The sequence below is a fragment of the Pantherophis guttatus genome, chromosome 1 (genome assembly GCF_059756535.1).
Source record: "Pantherophis guttatus breed Tessera chromosome 1, ASM5975653v1, whole genome shotgun sequence".
Taxonomy (NCBI): domain Eukaryota; kingdom Metazoa; phylum Chordata; class Lepidosauria; order Squamata; family Colubridae; genus Pantherophis; species Pantherophis guttatus.
This window is the reverse complement of record NC_142063.1, coordinates 198,805,427-198,823,945: the sequence shown is the minus strand read 5'-3', so window position 1 is coordinate 198,823,945 and position 18,519 is coordinate 198,805,427. Positions and strand designations below refer to the sequence as shown.

General features: G+C 40.3%; 1 protein-coding gene across 1 annotated transcript in view; it reads right to left on the bottom strand.

The window, feature by feature from the left end:
- The window catches only part of JAG1 (jagged canonical Notch ligand 1), a 60,988-nt gene that overhangs the window by 41,108 nt on the left and 1,361 nt on the right, over window positions 1-18,519 (bottom strand). Inside the window, exons 2-3 of the mRNA XM_034432378.3 lie at window positions 18,009-18,314; window positions 4,642-4,693 (exon numbers count right to left, since the gene is read on the bottom strand). Of these exons, the coding sequence (XP_034288269.1) occupies window positions 4,642-4,693; window positions 18,009-18,314 (358 nt within the window). The remainder of the gene's footprint in view (window positions 1-4,641; window positions 4,694-18,008; window positions 18,315-18,519) is intronic.

Here is an 18,519-nt window from a genome sequence, read left to right as displayed (position 1 = left end):
TTGAGGGCGTGGTGGGATGCATCTGGCCTGTAGGCCGCGAGTTTGACACCCCTGTTGAGCTGATTTCCTAGCAGGCATTAGATTGCCTATCCTTTTAGTACATTTGACAGCTCCCATCTAAGAACATCTGAAGAAAGTATTTTAAAACTGTCATACATCTATTTTCAGAGAAAGGACCAATAGAATACCTGCTTATGTATCATAACCACTCCATACCTGCATCTAATCTTATTCTTCAAGAACAATAAGCTCTTCATATGCCATATCTGGAAAGCACATCAAGGTAACAAGATTCCTATCGTTCTTTTGAGATCCTGGAATTTATACAAATTCAAGGCTCGCCCGGACTTGAATAAGACAGTATTTGTTATGGAGGGCTGCTGAATGTGAGCCACTCAGAAAGCTTTGACTGGACGTTATTAGAAACAAGATGGCAGACTAGACAGTTATCTTCCAGGTATGTTAAGATTACTTCTTCCAGTAACCTATCTCAATTACTAGCTATGCAAGATAGAAGTGCTCAGCACTGAAATATAATTGAGAATGTTTGCTCTTCAATCTGACATTAATAGGGCTTCTGGACTTTAGCTTTAGGGAACAGCATTCTAAAATTTTCCACAAAATATTTAATACTTCAATTAGGACAGATAAATGTGTTGTCATCCAGTCTAAATTGTGTTTCTCCAAAAGCAATTTAAAATGCTTTAGTTACATGAATTAATCTATCCCGTTATTTTAAAACAGATGTAAATTATGAATCAATTGCCATTACAATATTGCATTCTAATCTATTCATCATAAAGTTCTACGAGACCTAATAAAACTTTGCAATAGCAGATAACCAACATAATATTGAAAGGAGGAAGTTTCCATTGCCTGGTCACCATTGTAATCAATTATGCAATACCAGATCTATTGCAAATTTACTCATGAATAAGTGCAAAGCTCCATCTGGATGTGGTCAAACATGCTTTTCAAAAAAAGGATTTTAAGTAACTTTTTTTTAAGAAGGGGGGTTGGTGAAAAACTTCACTTCCAGAATGTTCGAACAAATAAAGGATTCATTGTGAAGCTTCAGACATTCTGTTTCATGAAATAAAGATGAGATCTATTCAAAGAGATAGTACAAGATGCAGAATGAAAAGAATTAGGCTCTTCTAGCAAACAAGAGCTTCTTTCAAATGCAGAGTTTCTCCAGTAGAGTTAATGCGGCAACACCTATATGAGAATGATTTCTCTTTCATATGTTGTTTTATGCCTTTATGCTAAGGCCAATCTTGTATTTTCTAATTTCAACGTCCACAAAATGCACTTGCTTCTGTAATGGAAGTGTTCTCCATCCTTTCCTTGCAATGCAGAAGAGAACATCCAACCAATGATGAAACCTTCACCATAGTAAGATATACCATGAGTAAATGTTAGCAAGCACGTTTCTCTGGAGGAGAGCTTTCACAACAATTTTGGGAAAGGAATATTTAAGGTTGGCTAGATAGAAATGAGAAGCACAGCCCTGCACAATGAACTCCTCGTTAAATTGTTTTCCTCCTCCCTTTAAAAGGGTGTTTCTGTTTCATTTTTAAGTTTATCCATTCATATATGATAGTTCCTATGCAGAGTTATGTAAATTTCAAAAAAGGAAGCAAACACAGTTGGAGATGAATGGAAGCATTTCACTCAAGACACCACCAGGTGTTCTTAGAGAAGGCATTATCCCCCATCAATTACAATTATAAGGGGATAATAACAATTCCTGAAGTTAGGGTTTTTTCCCCCAAGGTTGAAAAGAAATACCCTAAAAATTTCATAGCCATTAGGAAAGCTGTTTAGTGAAATGGAAGCATAACTGAATCACTCTGATGCAGCGGTGAAATCCAATTTTTTTTACTACTGGTTCTGTGGGCGTGACTTGGTGGGCATGATGTGGCTTGGTGGGTGTGGCAGGGGAAGGATACTACAAAATCTCCATTCCCACCCCACTCCAGGGGAAGGATCTTGCAAAATCTCCATTCCCACCCATCTCTGGAGCCAGCCAGAGGTGGCATTTGTCAGTTCTCCAAACTACTCAAAATTTCCGCTACCGGTTCTCCAGAACCTGTCAGAACCTGCTGGATTTCACCCCTGCTCTGATGTAACCTATGTTTACCAATGGAACTGGCTGTAAGCAGCAGTCTGAAAAAGCTGAGTATTATCGTGAAGAGGGAGATCCAAAAAGAACTAGAATACAACTAAGTGTTAACTGGAGGAGGCATACATGTGATTTAAATATGAATGGTGGTAGTAGTGATGTACATCTGCCTAAATCAGCAAGACCTAGGAAGACATTTGTTTTTATCTCCAAATCAAGAGCAAGCTTAAGAACATCATGTTGCTTCAAATATGAAGGATCTCTAAAATTTCATCTCTTCCTTGAACTGCATTTGCCAACTCTGAAAAGCCAGAATGACTGCAGATGTTACTCATTCTATCTCTGCAACATACCTGTCACCTATTTAGGTGACCTATATGCTGCCATTTTTTCCTCTAGTCCAGGGGTGTCAAACTGGCGGCCCACGGGCTGGATGCGTTATGCGCAGGCTATGCCCATCCCAGCTCTGCGAATGGGAAAAAACATTGTGAAATATCACGTGACGGCAACGTGACATGGCGAATTTGACATCCGTGCTCTAATCCATACATAGAACTTCATCTGAGTTGCATGACATAGCATCTTGCTGTGGATCAATTGAAAACATACTCCTAAAGAACTAAGCACACGACGTAAAAATTGTACGGGAAGCAATGTGCACAGAGGAAAGAACTGTAAAATCAGCACTTGTGAGTTTACCCGGAAAAATTAAGGAGGATTGCGCAGGTGAAATTCTCTAAAAGAAAACTAAGGGAACACATATGGTTTCAATGTTACCTCACTCATGAATTCAGATGTGGTTATATGCTGGGGTCTTCCAGAGATTTTGCCAACTTCATTTCTCTATGGTTTGAATTCCAGTAAGAAACGGAATAGTGGCTAGTGATCAAGATCATAATCTCACAGGCCAGAATAATTGAACCAATGCTCCATTGCTTATGTCAAGCTTAAAGAGTGCTGGGTGATTCTTTTGGCCTCATTGGTCAAAGGATATGCCTGTGCTTTGTCCAATGTCTGCTCCCAAGGAGAAGAGAGAGATAACTGAGTAGGCTTTCACAAAATGCTTGATCTTGATTGTTAGTTATGTTTAATTCTTCATGGCAGATAGCCTTTTATGTCTTACTCAGGGGAGTTTCAGATGCATTCTTTCCCTCAGCCCCATTCTTTTTCAGATCTCTCACCTGAGATCAAAGGCTTGTCCAGGTTCCTATTTATTTTGCTAGAGAAAACCTGACATGCCTATCTCATTATCTCTTGGCTTCTATATCTACCACCTAGGTCCCTACCTCTGCTAGTAGCTTCATCCCTAGGGAAGACATAATCTTCAGTGGCACGTCTGTAAGTTTCTGTCATGGCAGGAACAGGACAGTTGGAAAAGCATTTACATCATAGTCCAAGTTATAAACTACACTACATTCAAAAACAAGGTTGGCAGAAAACACCCAGTTTTCCTTATTCCTTGGCAAGATCTTGACTGTATCAAAAATCCCACTTTTAGGAAAGAAGACCATGATTGATTTCTCAGGGACAGGGTCTCTAGATTCAGGGGCTCTGCTACTGTTCCACAATACCTACTTGTTAGTTGTTCTGTTTGCTCGTTTTACAACCTGGATATTTTATCTATCCTGTTCTCTGTCCGTGCTTCGTTCTTCTGATTTGATTTTCTCTCTTCTCCAAAAATTTATTATACTAAGGTTCCAGATTTTCCTCTCTGCTCAGTCTCGGTTATAATACAGTCCCCAATTCAGGCAAGCTGGCTAGCAAACGGTCACATTATAGCCCAGGGATACCATCCATAGTTGTCCTAGCAAGGATTTTCAGTGCCACATGGGGAAAACTGGATCAACCAATCCCAGTAGTCACCCACAAGAACTTTCTATACATGCTTCAAAATCTTTTCAGCTTGCCTGAAAGGAAATATCCTGGAGAATTTTCTGTCTCATTTTTCTTACTAACGTTCATTATGAACCATGCAACAATAGACCAGCAGTCCAGATGTGTTTCTCCTGGAAGATAAATTCTCTCTCCCTAATGTAGCAGATTTCTTCTCATTCAACCTGGGACCATCATGGGAAGGAGGGAAAAAAATCCTTCTGTTGTTGTAACAGGATGTCTATCAAAAATGTAAATTTCAGAATAACTTAAGGAACTGTCATCTCTTATCTGGTCAATTTAATCACAGGGGTATTCCCTGATATTGACCTCACCCAAAATTCTGTCCAAGACTGGAGATATTCTACAATGTTCTCTTTAAGAGGGTACCAACAGTGGCATTGTGACCACAGCAGCAGGCTAGTTAGGAATTCTTGGAGCTGTACTCTCAATGCATCCAGAAGACTCCTAGTGTATGTCTATCAGTTTTTCCCTTTTCCATAGGTGCACACTATTGTGATTAAGAAATGCACGGCAACTTTGCCAAAACATGATGAAGGGCCTCATTGTTGTAATGCCATCGTTTAGTGCTTACTCTTATATAATTCCAGAAAAGGAAACAAAAAGGGAAATTGCATACTTACTAGCACTGTCATTGCTGTAATCCCAGGCTTCAACCAGTAACGTGTAGGATCTCTGCAAGATAGTAATAGGAATCAGTCATTTTTGTAAAACACACTTATTCTACTATTGTCCTAAGTTTTATAGAGCACCTTCTGAAAACTGTTGAGCTTCTTCCTTTAAATTGTGACTTGCCTGTAAGCATAAATAGGCAATAGATTATAGCTGAAACAAAGGTGATCCTCTTGCAGCTGCTTAAGCTGCCTTATCCTTCCTGGTTCAAGCAATTTAAGGTGAAAAGTTTCATCTTTGTCACCACTAATGCATCTTACATACTTAGGAAGGAAGTTACCATCCCTTCCAGGGTTTTGTTGTTATGTTACATAAAATATGCTGCAAGGAAGAAACAGCCCTGAGAGATGGAGGTTTTAATAATAATAATAATAATAATAATAATAATAATAATAATAATAATAATAATAATAATAATAATAATAATAATAGCCAAATATTTTACAAATATCAATGTTTCCCATTCAGAAAGCCAGGCATGGTTGCTAGAATTGCACTGTCAAGGTTCAGAGCCATAATCTCTAAAGATTCAGCTTTTCAGCACCTCTTTGAACACTTTGTCTAAAGCAAAGGCATCACTGCTCCCACAAGGATCAGGTAACGAAAGAAAGGAAAGAGCAGATGAATTTGGAAAGGGAGGGGGAAGGGAGAGAGAGGGAGAAATGTATAAAGCAGCCATGAAACAAGGGTGGGGGAAAGGAATAGAAGGGTAGTCTCTCCTCATTCAAAACCTACCTGGAGGAAGAGTTTAAAAATGGTTGAACTAGTGGCAACTGTATGCTTATAAACTCATTAAGCTGCCCTGTGAGATCTAAATGCCAGGAGTCATTGCTGTATACAAGGCAAACAGATTTAGGCTGGAAGAATGCCAGCTGTTCTAGCTAAGCCACCTTCTCTTTAACCTTGAATTGAAACAGGAATTTAAAAACTCAAGAGAGCAGAGGGATATAATCTGGTGCTTCCTCAGATTTTGAACTTTGACCTCCCTATCAAAGTTATAAACCCAGCAGCAAGGTACAGTAGGACCTGCAACCCAAATCAACTAGAGGGCAGGTGGTGTCATCTTCATTTGTCCATTCTATACCCAATTTTTAAATTTATCCCACCTTTACTACTTTGTAGGTACCTCAAAGCAGCAAACCTATGTAATAATGCTTTCTAAACCTCAACAACTCTGTCAGATGGGTTGAGCTGAGAGAGACTGACTGCCCCAAGTCACCTAACTGGCTTTCATGCCTAACGTGGGACTAGAACTCACAGACTCCTGATTTAACCATTATACCAACTGGCTCTCTCCGAACTCCACAAAGAATGAATGGTGAGCCAAAATGCTTAGGTAAATTGGACTGCAGGAGTTGGGCAGTAAAACCAGGAAAGATGTCTAAAAAGGTTACATTGTCTATGATGAACATTATAACTGGTATAAACTATGAAATGAAGGGTACTAATAACTACTATTAATGCTGAACATTGCTTGTCAAACGGTAAAATGCCAGGACAGTACATTCGGATGCGTTTCCCACAGAAAAGAAAACACCGGGAGCCACAAAACCTGGGTGGGCATGGCCAACTCAATGTCACTCACTTCCACCAGTCACATGACACCGCCCCAGCCACGCCTACCCAACCGGTCATTAGGGCAGAGAACCAGTAGTTAAAAAACACTGGGAACCACACAACCCTTTTGACATATCTCTCTCTTCTCCCCCTCTCTCTGTATCTCTCTGTCTCTGCCCTGGCCACTTCTCCATCCCCCGCAATCACCCTTACCTTCTCAGGCCAGGCAAGGAGTTACTGGGAGGGGAGGGCGAGGCCAGCCAATGGTGGGATCACCTGACAGGGAGCCATAGCAGAGGGCCCAAATAGCCGCATGCGGCTCCGGAGCCGCAGGTTGCTGACCCCTGTTCTAAGCCATAGAAACTTTCTAAAATGTCTTTATTAAAAATGACATCCAAACCTGAGAGATAGCTAACACAATTAAATGAAAACCAATCCAAATAGCATGGAGGAGTGAGCAAACTTTCACATTCTCCAGAACATTTCTTTGGGTATTATTCTCCCTGTTGAAAGTTTTGGATGGATTTTAAAATTTTCTACACTGACTGGCCACAACAAACTTTTCAATCAAAAACTTTGGAATCATTTCAGAGCTTAAAGTTTTTGCACTTACAACAAATAATACACACTTGGTCCCCGCACACACAAAGAAAAGAAGGCTTATTTCTCATGTAACTCTGCGTGCCAAAAGATTAAGAGTCTGCCAAATATTAAAGAGACCAGGTGCAATTATTAGATCATCATAATTTTGAGAAATGTGGGAGAAGTCAAATGATTTTTGGACAATCAAAAAGAACATTGTAACTCCTAAGGTTTAAATTTGCCTTATGTTTATTAACTGCTCTGCATTTGCTAGCCATCCACTTAGAAGACCAATGGGAAGAAATGAAAAACTACCTGAAACAAATAGCTTCTTTGAGATAAAACAACCCCTGTTATATACTGTACACAAAGCTGACTTTTTCTAAACAGAACGCAAATGAATTGCTTTTGACTTTGCTTTGCTTCGGTCTCTGAACAAGAGAAAAAGTTTAGTGTTTCTTTTCTTTTTTTTTAAAGGTACAGTCTTGGACGGCAGCCTAAATATGCTTCATATTGAAAGCAGACAAGGATTCCATTTCGTTCACTGATAACTGTGGGAAAATGCTTCCAAAAGCATGCAAAGTTGGGCAAGCAGAGACTTGTGCCCCGTCTTGCAATGAATGGCCGATTTCTTTTTCTTTTACAGCACTCATATTTCATTACCACTCCATTACAGGCCTTTTTTCCTGAGTCACAACTAAACACCAATGATCTTAAAAAAAAAAAAAGACTGAAGTACCTTATTCATATCATTCCTTCTCGCCCCCCCCCCCCGCCCACCTCATCCCTACATATCGGAAACCCAAGATACCAGCATCAGAATGTAAATATACATTAAGCTTTATGGGCAAGCAGTTCTACCTGTCAAGGCACCCTTCTTCCTTGGATTAATTGCGGCAACATTCAGGCTCTATTAGTGCAGAGAGGCACAACATGTTAGAGCAAGCTGGAAGCATACCACACATACAAAAAAACAAAAAACAAAAGAGCCAATTATGGCCACTCATGCTACCTCTAGTTAAGAAGATGTTTTCACTGCTGGCTTGCACAATCATTTCAGAAGATACCTTCCTCAAACAGTTCCAGCTCCTCTTAGCATTGTTGGCCTGCAGGATTGTACTGCTACAAGGGCTACTGTTGCTGTACTAACCACCACACCACATTTTAATGCCACTCTAGCGAGTCTTAATTTGTTTGCATGCTCAATTCAAGAGAGTCACTTTCGTGGTATTATTTTATCCCTTGATTTTTGTTTGATCGGAGAGTGATAGTGGCCCTTGGCAATCCTATTAGGCAAAAAGGTATTTAACTGGGAGGGTTTTGAGTGGCCATTCAAGAGCTTACCTGTAAGTTGGCAAAAACAGGAGGAAAAAATTCACCTGGCCTAGTGAAAGGACTCATTTTTTTTTTTTTTTTTTTTACAGTTCATATAGAAGCCTGACTCTCGTGTCCCATGTTTGTTGTTCGGCCTGATCAGTTTTAGTAGTCAGGGTCAGAGAAATCTCCAGTAGCACCCAACTGGAGATTTCTGCTTTAAAAGTCATGCGCCACCAAGACATTAGAGAGTTAAGAGGTGTGCATCAATCCCCACTCTATAGATCAACAATTAAGATAGCCAAGGAATGCAGGCATACAGCACAGAGGCTTAATTTTTCCCATGCCATGTCTGACCTTTGCACATCTTTGAATAAATACACCAGTCAGACACAAGGAATTCCACATCTTGAACACATCCCATCAAGTCAAGGTACTAGGCAACAAGTAGGCAGGCAGCTACAAGAGAAAGTCACATCCAGTTCACTAGTGCAACTCTATCCTTGGCCAGCCAAAGACAAAGAGGCCTCCATACAATTACAGGAAAAGAAAACCATGTATGCCTTAAGTTTAGGCTTGGGAACGAGGAAAAACGCCTGCAGGGTTTATTCAGAATCAAAAACACAAAGCAAGCCTCCCAAGGCATGTAATATGAACCTTCAGAAAGGAAGGAATAGGCTCATACTACTGTTTAACAGGCCAGTTCTCATCAGGGAATCACACTGTGTCTGGCCACTACCATTTCAGCCTTACCAGGATGATGTGATGATTAAGTTGCCCCAACAGTAACCATCCTATAAATGTCAGAGATAAGGGAAAGTCCCCTTCTCTAAACTCATTTGTTTTCCTTGTGATGGAGAATATATTGGGACAGGCTGTTATCAAGCATGCCCACATCTATATCCGAGACACAAGCTTACCATCGACCACGTTTCTGATTTGTGGTATAAGAAAACTTAATATCTGTACAAGCCAGGTATCTAGTCCTTTCTTGGTTCTCTTTTGCTGAGTAAACTTTGTTCTTCCTGTGCAAACCCCCTCTACAGTTTGCCAGCCATCCCAATGCAGCCCTTCCACACAGATATACTTTCAGCAATCTGCTGTCCAAGGCTATCTCTAGTCGGGACGTACTGACGGAGGAACCTTGCAATCCTGGCCATTACTTTAAAAAGTCTACTTTCAGCTCTTGAGAGCAAACAATGTTGCTACAAAGAGACTGAGGGTCCTGGTGACAATATGAATGCAATCGTAGAAATTAAATGATTTGCCACTTGCCTCCTTCCATTTTTAAAAATTTCTCAGTCTAGTTTACAGCCTGGAGATTTCCTAGCAGTTTTTTCTATCCAACATTCACCAGCACTGATGCTGTTTAGCTTCCGACATCAGCCTCCAGCTGCCCTGGGTTGTGATTCTGGATCAGTGAGAATGTGTAATGTTAATAAATCAGAATTTGTAACCCAAAATTTCTAGAACGTGCCCATTACCTACTTCTGGTTTACAAATCTTCCTGGGCTTCTGCAAGCAATGACAGTTTGACTGACAACACTTTTGATATTTGTTTAAACTGGGGCAGGCCTTTTATGTGCTGGCATCCAATGAAAATGCATACTTGTTAGGTTCCCACGGCCATAAAACTGACCCCTACCTCTTCCTTCCTTAGTTAACTACACACTCCTAACCCAAGTATATAACCTCAAGAATACAATCGGATTCCCTGGGGTGAGAAAAGCTTACATCAATGGATAAAAGAGGAGGGATTTTTTTTTAAAAAAAGGCTGCAATTCAGAAAAACCTTCCGAAACAGGTGTCATTTATTCTCTCTTTCCCCAAAGAAAATTGTTTTGTCCCATTTTGGGAGGTGGGGGGGGGTTGTAGTCATGATAGAATCAGAAATAATTAAAAGGCACAGGAATTCCTGAGCAAACCAGAGAATTTTAGGACGTTTGCAGGCAACATCTCCAATGTGCTCTCCTTCCTATCACTTTTTATAACATGAAACCAAGCTCCCTCTTGAGCCAACTCATCTTAGAGAAATTACATCCCCCCCCAATTTCTAAATTTGGTACATGCCTCTGTGGCCCCAGCTACATTCCACAAGCCTGGGAAAAGCAGGGATCTAAGTATGACTCTTGCCAGCAATGGTTCTCATTCCCACGCACCTCACCCTTGTTTTGCTTTTCCCCAAAAGAGCCAGAATGCCTTACTGTACTTTATAATAAGAGATTTTATCTCAAGGTCCCAGGTTCAAATCTGGCCTCTGCCGGTTGATGCAGCAAAAATGTGAAGCCAATCTTGATATTCCATCTCACAAGATTTAAATCTCCTCCCACTTGGAGTGCCTTTTAAGTGGGAAAAATGGGATGAAAACGTTTTACATAATAAATCATATCACTTGGGTTGTTAAGACCTGGCTCTGCAATGTGGTTTTTTAAAAAAAATACTTAAAACACAAATCTTGAGAAGTTTTACCCTTTTCTCAATCTTAGCCATTAGTTAAGAATGCTTTCTTTTTATACTTAGTTTACATCAGTGGTAAAATCCAATTTTTTTTACTACCGGTTCTGTGGGCGTGGCTTGGTGGGCATGGTGTGGCTTGGTGGGCGTGGCAGGGGAAGGATACTGCAAAATCTCTATTCCCACCCCACTCTGGCCAGCCAGAGGTGGTATTTGCCAGTTCTCCAAACTACTCAAAATTTCCGCTACTGGTTCTCCGAACTGCTCAAAATTTCCGCTACCGGTTCTCCAGAACCTTTCAGAACCTGCTGGATTTCACCCCTGGTTTACACTTTCTACTTTAGGGCTGTTGTCTTCAACCTCCTTCTGCTAAAGAGAACTGTGGTAGAGGGTTAGGATCTAACAATACCCAGCCAAGTTACTAAAAGTGAGTAAGAGAAAAGGATTGGGGGTGTTGTTGGAGAAAAACTCATTTAATTCCCTTGAACAAAAAAGCGTAATGGGAACATTTTTCTTGTTCTAAGTTAGCAGTTCTCGTGCCATTTTAGCCAGAAGTCCACCGGGGTGGGACTGGGGGCGAGTTGCTAACCCCAGCTCCCCCAGCCTTGAAAGAAACAGCAAGGCCTATCAAACATCTCTCCCTCATTACAGATGCAAAAAGGGAAAGGAGAAATGTTAACATGCCTGACAGCATGTTGGGGACAAAGAAGAAATGTTCTCCTGCCAAGGCTTTCTAATGGAAGAAAGCCCCAAAGTGGAAGTGATGCCATCATTCCAAATTAATTTCCTTCCATGCCTCTTAAAATTAAAAAAAAAAACAACACCTACCCTACCCACATTAGTTGTAAATTCTAGATTAATTGGCAATACTTTACATATACATCTGGCCAGATGCAAGAAAGCTAAGTCAGTCCATGTGGTTACTCAGAATCAAGCAAAAGCTCTAGAGATAGATAGATAGATAGATAGATAGATAGATAGATAAAGTGGAAGAGGCTCTTTTAGTACCTGCAAGGCTGTAAAGAGGCCTGATGGTTTATGGGTGGAGGAAAGAACCATCTGGTTGCAGGACCGAATTAGATAGCTTGAGAGATTTTTGGCCAATATCATTAAGACAAAAGACTTATATTAGTGGCAGGGGACCTTTATGGCCCTGAAGACTACACAGGTCCATTTCTTCAAAACATCTGAGAATACAGGCCACTTCCTCTTTCTGCCACTCAACACACTCCCTTTCGTTCAGATAGCTTTCAAAATATTCAAAGCGTTTCCACCAGCTGTGGAAAATCAGCATTTATCGCCAACCAGCTGATCAGCTAGATCAGCTGGCTGGCAAGGGAGGATGATACAATGGCATTTTTTTGCGGCTAAGGAGCAAACATAGCCAACACGTAACTTCTCTAGCTCAGCTATGTGTTCCCAGAGTAACTGAGCAAGCATACCCAACAAGTTTCAAATTGAAATAGGTTTGCTAGATCAGAGCAATTCTCACTTGGATTCCCTACAACCATTGGCTTTGCTGTTAAAAAAAATGATTTTAATTTCAAGTTATATATTTTACTGCAAATCAAGTCATCTTTCTAGGATCTTTGGAACAGAAATGAGCATTTATCTGAACATGGTGTAATTTTTAGTTCTAGATCAACAAAATAATACAAATAGAGAAAGCCTGGCTATCTGATAGTCAGCATAGCAAGAAAGCTCTAGGCCCTGGTAAGCTGATGGCAATTTTTTTTGGGAAAAATCTTATTGGACATGGTCCAATAAGTGCTGAGTTGTTCCTTTAGTTCAGAGTCAGCTTTGCGCCCCCTGCCCCCCCTTTTTGCAGAAGCAGCAAAGGTTTGTCCCACTTCTAAGCACCCCCAAATACGACATCCCTTCCCCCCCCCCTTGAAATGAAGACACAGTGACTTCTGAATGTGCGTGCTCCGTCTGTAATGAACCAAGTCAATCAGGGCTCTGGCAAGGCTGGTGGAATAATAATCACTATTATTAGGGATGTGCTGAACTTGTCATTGTGTAAAGCTAGCCCACAGTTTGTCTGGGAGCCAAACTATGCTGAGTCTACTGTTGCTTCCTGTTGCTTGCCCTGTATTAGCATTATTTTTGGACTGGCCCCATTATATTCAATAATCCTCTCTGCAGTCAGCATGGCCACGCTATTGTCACTGCTTAATATTAGCCATCAGTGCTTCTGTCTGGGTGGTCAGGCTACAATATTCCAAGGACTTAAAGTGATCTGCTTTAAAAGGGGTGGGGTGGGATGAGAGAAAACATATCATTTTAGTAAGGAATCATTGTACTTTTGCCTTTAACTAGATAGTCTCCAAAAAAGACTTCATCTGCTGGCCAACGGGTGGGGCTAAGGTTTTTTTTAAACAGGTAAGAAAACTGATAATTCTATATCTGTTTCCATCTATCTTCTCCCAAGCATGCTGGGCTGCCAGTGGCTAGTTTAAACCTCACCACCAAGATTATCTGCTATTCTCAGCATTTAGCTTCACTACCTGCTTAAAGCACAGCTTTGATTATTCAATGCCCTAGTTAGGATAGGGTGACAAGGTTAATAGGCAGAATACCTAGCAGCCAGCCAAGCAAAAACTTAAGAGTTGCACCCAGTAAGCCTCAAACAGGAAGAAAAGGAGAGAGGGAGAAGAGATAGTATTGGAAGTATTCTGCACAAGAAAACCATACAAAATATCTGGGCATTTATTTGAGCTAATTTAGCCATTTTATTACATGTTGGGCCATTTGCACTGCATGATCCCATTTCTCCAGTATATCTTATTTTAGCTTTCTTTTGGCACCTTCTCATTCCATCACTTCATTTCCAATACAATCTCATACTACAATAAAGCAGTTAACTACTCAGAGTCTTCTAACCTAAGCAGGATGAGCATAATACCACTGGTGGAATATCACACTTTTTTAAAAAAAATTGCTGTGTTCTTTCTAACAGCAGAGGTTGCTCATGTACTTTATCCAAGAGCAAAAGCTGATGGACTTTCAGCCTGATCAGAAGTGACCCAAAAGCATTTATTTGCTAGTGTGCATAAATGCATAACCTACATTGATTTTTGAAAAATGTACTCAAGGGGAAATCAAGAAACAGTCCAATCATCTACAGAATTAGATTATCTTTAAAACTGTATAGACTTATTTACCTACAGTGGGCCTTTGTTTCTGCTGCATGAGGATGTGGGAATAAACAAACCAGTTCCTGTTTTAAAAATGCACACATTCCAAGTTAAACTCGTGGGCAAAGGGTGTAAAAAAATATTACAATCAGATTACAAAGCATTACACATTGTGGGTTACCAACCTCGCCCAATGAGCTGCAATCCGACAAGGGATAAAGCGTTTGAAAAGTAACCAGCTCCATGCAAACAATTACCTGCTCCACTGTAGCCTCTCATTAAAAATAACTTAAGTATTTTCACATTCCACAGTTTTTCCCACGATGTACTCAGTCCTTTTAGTGAATGTAGGTTTGCCCAACACTGCTTAATTCTATGCTTGGTGCTGCAAATTTCACTTTCAGAAAGTTACTTTAAGTGGAGCGACTGGTCTTGCAAAGTCTGAATGGGAAAGTATTCACAAGCTCAGAGATAATCTGATAGCTTTTCTTTTTCCTTCCTCCTTAGGTCAGAGACCCTTTGATAGATCAGACAAAAGGCTTTTAGGCGGACTGGCTACAAATAAAAGCCTAGCATAACTCAGCAAAATGATAGTTTTCCTCAACAACAGATTCTGAAGGAATCTTACCATTTGCAAACTACTTTTAAAATAATCTTCTGAAATAACCACCTGGCCTGCTTCCAAGGCTTTTCAAACCCAAAGGTTCATGCAAATGTTAAGACATTTAAAACTTCCATCTTGAACTTTTTCTGCGGCCAGCGAAAGTACTTTAGCACCTTATTCCAAATCCAACAGGTTGATACACATTATATACTAGCAAATTCATCAGGGATTTTAAAAAAAGGACTATTTCAGGTTCTGAGAAATATATTTTAGAAAAGCCAAAAACTCCTAGGACGAAGGGAGAGATGGGGCCCTCATAAGAAAAAGCAAACTTTTAATGCCCCCCTTCATTTAATAAATAATGGCTGCTTACTTCAATGGATCAATACAGTTCAAATACTGGAGATAAATCTATTTATGCACTGGATTGAGGTCTTTAAACAAATGCCTTCTAAGGAATAAGAGCTAAGAATAGAGTCTCTTTAGAGACTAAGCATCTTTGTGAGATTTTATAATCAATACACAGAATGTTCCTTGGTTGAAGTGTTGGTCAAGCTTCTAAATGTTAGCCAATTCCATTTTTTTCCTGCTTAATTTTAGCCATGATTGCAGGTGTGGTGTTCTGGATGGATCCCTTTATTTCCTTCCTGCTGATTTGCTGTCCTGTTTCCTAGCAACTAATTCAAATCTCCAATCTCTTAAAAGGAAATTTACAGCCCTCCGTCCCCACAATCATTACTCATCCAGTTACATCAAAATCCAGACCAGGCAATGGGAAGTTTTAACAACCAAATTTCAAATCTATTTCCTACACCTCCCTTTAAAACCAAAATAACTATTTTGATTCACTCAAAGAAAACAAGAATTCATGGTTTATTAGGAAAAAGTGGTAGACAAAATGCTGTGTCACACAATATTATTGCAGCAAGTGTAGTTTCTAAAAAGACCACAGGGAGAAACATCTTTAGTAAATAGAAGATGCAAGATTTTGTTAAAAACAAACTAGAGAGGCTTCCCTCAACATCACTCAAAGCAATAGCAATTCATATTTATGTGTCTCCTACTATTGAAATGGGGGGGGGGATCCAAGTCAAGCAGTGGCTTACACCAACTTTCAAAAAAACTGCCCAGTTTGTTACAGGCTAGGAAGTTTACCCACCCATCATCAAAAAGAAGACAATAACTGTTCTATGAGTAACAGAGTAGACACCTAATCCAAGTCTCAGGAACAACTTCCTTGGTTAACAAGTTTAGAGTTGTGCAAGTTATGCCATGGATTGCCTTTGTAGCTCAATATCCCAAAACATGCCTTGGCCATGCCTAACACTTAACGAACAAGAGGTGGCATGAGGCCTGAAGCACGCCTGCAGAAGACAGGTAACAACAAAAGTGAGAGCTGTAATAAGAAAACAAATACGCCCAGCTAGATGGATGAAAGGGAGGAAAAAGCACCACGCCTCAGGAGCACTAGAGGAAAACACAACTTCTGTCCATGCTGTAGAAACTAGCTTTAATTTGAATCAGATTTCTGATTCAGGAATATTTTGCCAACCCTAAATCCATTTCGGTGTGTCTTTTTGCCTGCATATACTGTCCACCATAATGCTTGCTTTATCTGGCAAATTCAAAAAAAAAAAATAATAATCAACAGCTAGTAGAGACAGACCTAATAAGGAACCTGGTGAGGCAAAGATTTTAAGATTAAGTCATGTCTGATTCAAAATGCTTTCTACAAAAGGCAGGTTGGTGTTTCTGAATGAGTTGGAAAGAAAAGCACATGGCCATGCTGGAACATAAAGAGAAGCAGACAAATGTGTTTTACTTTTAAATAATCTCCACTTTCTTTCCAGATCAAAGGTTCAATTTTTATATTGATTTATCTGGAAGTAAGTTCCACTGACCTCAGTTAGACTTGGTTCCAAATATAGACAGTGATTGTGTTATAAATAAATATGTGTGGAGCTGTATTCTATAGAATTTCCTAGAACAACCAATTTCAATCCTTGCTCCCTTTTTGCAAAAGTGCAAGTCACTGTTTGGTAATGAGGCAGAAACAATTTGCTTTATGACACCTGAGACAGATTTCTTAAACAAGGCATCCTCAACAGACTTCTCTCAATTTAAAGAGAAAAAGAAAAAAAATCTGAATTTGTAATAAAAATGTGGCAATCCCTGACCATTGTCAAACACTACCCTTTAAAAAATGTACCCTTTTGTTGGCATGTTGGCATGGTGTATCTTATTCCCAATAAAATTCAACCCACAGCCCTGAATAGAGAACATTTTTGTACTAAGTAATATCTTTTTAAATACATGGATTTGGTTTCAACCCCACCCACCCCAAAAAACAAAGAAAAGTTGGGAGGGGGAAAACGCTGAGAAAAATGAGTGAGCTGAAGATTTTTACCACATAGGCAGACAGGAGGCAGTACAGCAGCATTTGGCAAATTCTGTTCCTAACTACTAGAGAGAAGAGGCGGTGGCTTGGGCATCCCTCCCACTGATTCCTCCGCGGCCTCCAATTTAGTAATCTGATCCAATAAGAAAACACAATCTTGTGTCTGAGACCTCATAGTTGCATCTCTTCCAAAGAACCAATGGGAGGGGGGACCCTCTTCAAGAAGAGGCAGATTCTCATCAGGATTTCCAAGTAACCAGGAAATACTCTTTGAAACCACTCGCAACATACAACTGTTAGCATCTTCAACAAGGATGTTAGATGGAACCCACATGTCTGGCCAAAGTTGTTGCTTTTCTGTTTTTTAAATACTGTTAAAGCTTTGGACCTGAGCAAACATAGCATATTCTGAAATAAACCAAGAACCTCAACTTCAAAGCAGCTTCATCAAGAACAAGTGAAATGCATAAGGTACAGATGGATTCACCACTTATTTAAAGACTGGATTATTTAAAGCCAATATTACTCTTGGGCCTGCTCCAAAAGTTAAAGTTTAAACCTTCCCCAATGTAAATCCTTGTGTTTTAGAATAGATATCCCAGTTAACACTAAAGAACCGTGATTCCAGGGGAGAGAGACTTTTGCCTAGCCAGCAGCAATCAAATACACATACATATATATGTGTAGATGATGGCTTACAAGGGGAGATTTGCAAGGTGGGTCTCTGGCTTTCATTCTGCTTTATAAGCATCCAAGATTCTTTGAGAAGGTGGCACTGCAAACCACTCCGATGAGTACCAGGGAGAATACAGAGAAGAACCCTTTAGGGGAGGACTCCCCAAGCATGCCCTTTTCTGGCAAGCTACATTTCATCAAGGGACCAGGAGAGGCATTGCCCCTCCCTTTTTCCTGGGCACAAGAACTAATTGGGAAGAAAAATAAAATGGTAACATGAACTTGTGACCTTTGTAATTCTCACGGGAACTCATGCATACTTTCAAAGAGCAAATGCACAGAGAGTACATTATACTTCAGGTGGTACAAGCTACCTGAAGTTCCTACTTCTTCGAAACTAAATGGGACCAAACAGTAGGTCTCTAGCCTAGGAAGGTTTTGAATATGCTTGCCAAATCCTTGTTCTTTGGACTGGACAGAGAAGAGAAAGGGAAGCCAAGAACTCCACCAAGAATACTGAAGGCAGCCAGCACTTTCCTACGCATACACACACACACACAGAAAATGTGGCAGGATGCCTTAAGTGCTTCAACTCACCGGCCAAGCAAAACTGAAAGGGAGGACAATCCGGTTCCTTTCATTATTCCGGCTGTATCTTAAATTAAAGGTATTCCCACCGATGACGGGGGTAGATCCCAATCCAAAGCTGCAAGCGCCCTCAGCAGAAACGCGGGACTGATACTCCTTCAGGCAAACTTTGAAATAGGTATCACATTCATCTCTGGTGCATTTTTTATCAATTGGGTTTCGGGTCCCATCACAACAATTTCCATTTTGCAATTCTCCGTTTATATTTTGCATGGATATGATCTCAAACTCGAACTGGCCCGATGTTAGAGTCACCTGTTAAGAGAGACCCTCCCCAGAAGAGGGAGAGGAACAGAGTTTTAGTCACACAGGTTGTAAAAAGAAAACCGGATCAGTGAAGGTTAACATCGCAGATGGGAAGACAGATTTCTACCCTTCCTCTAAAGTACCAAATAAGCTATGATAACTAAAGTCACAAATGCATTTCTTCCTCCCTCCCCCCCCCGAGAAAAAAAAAAGA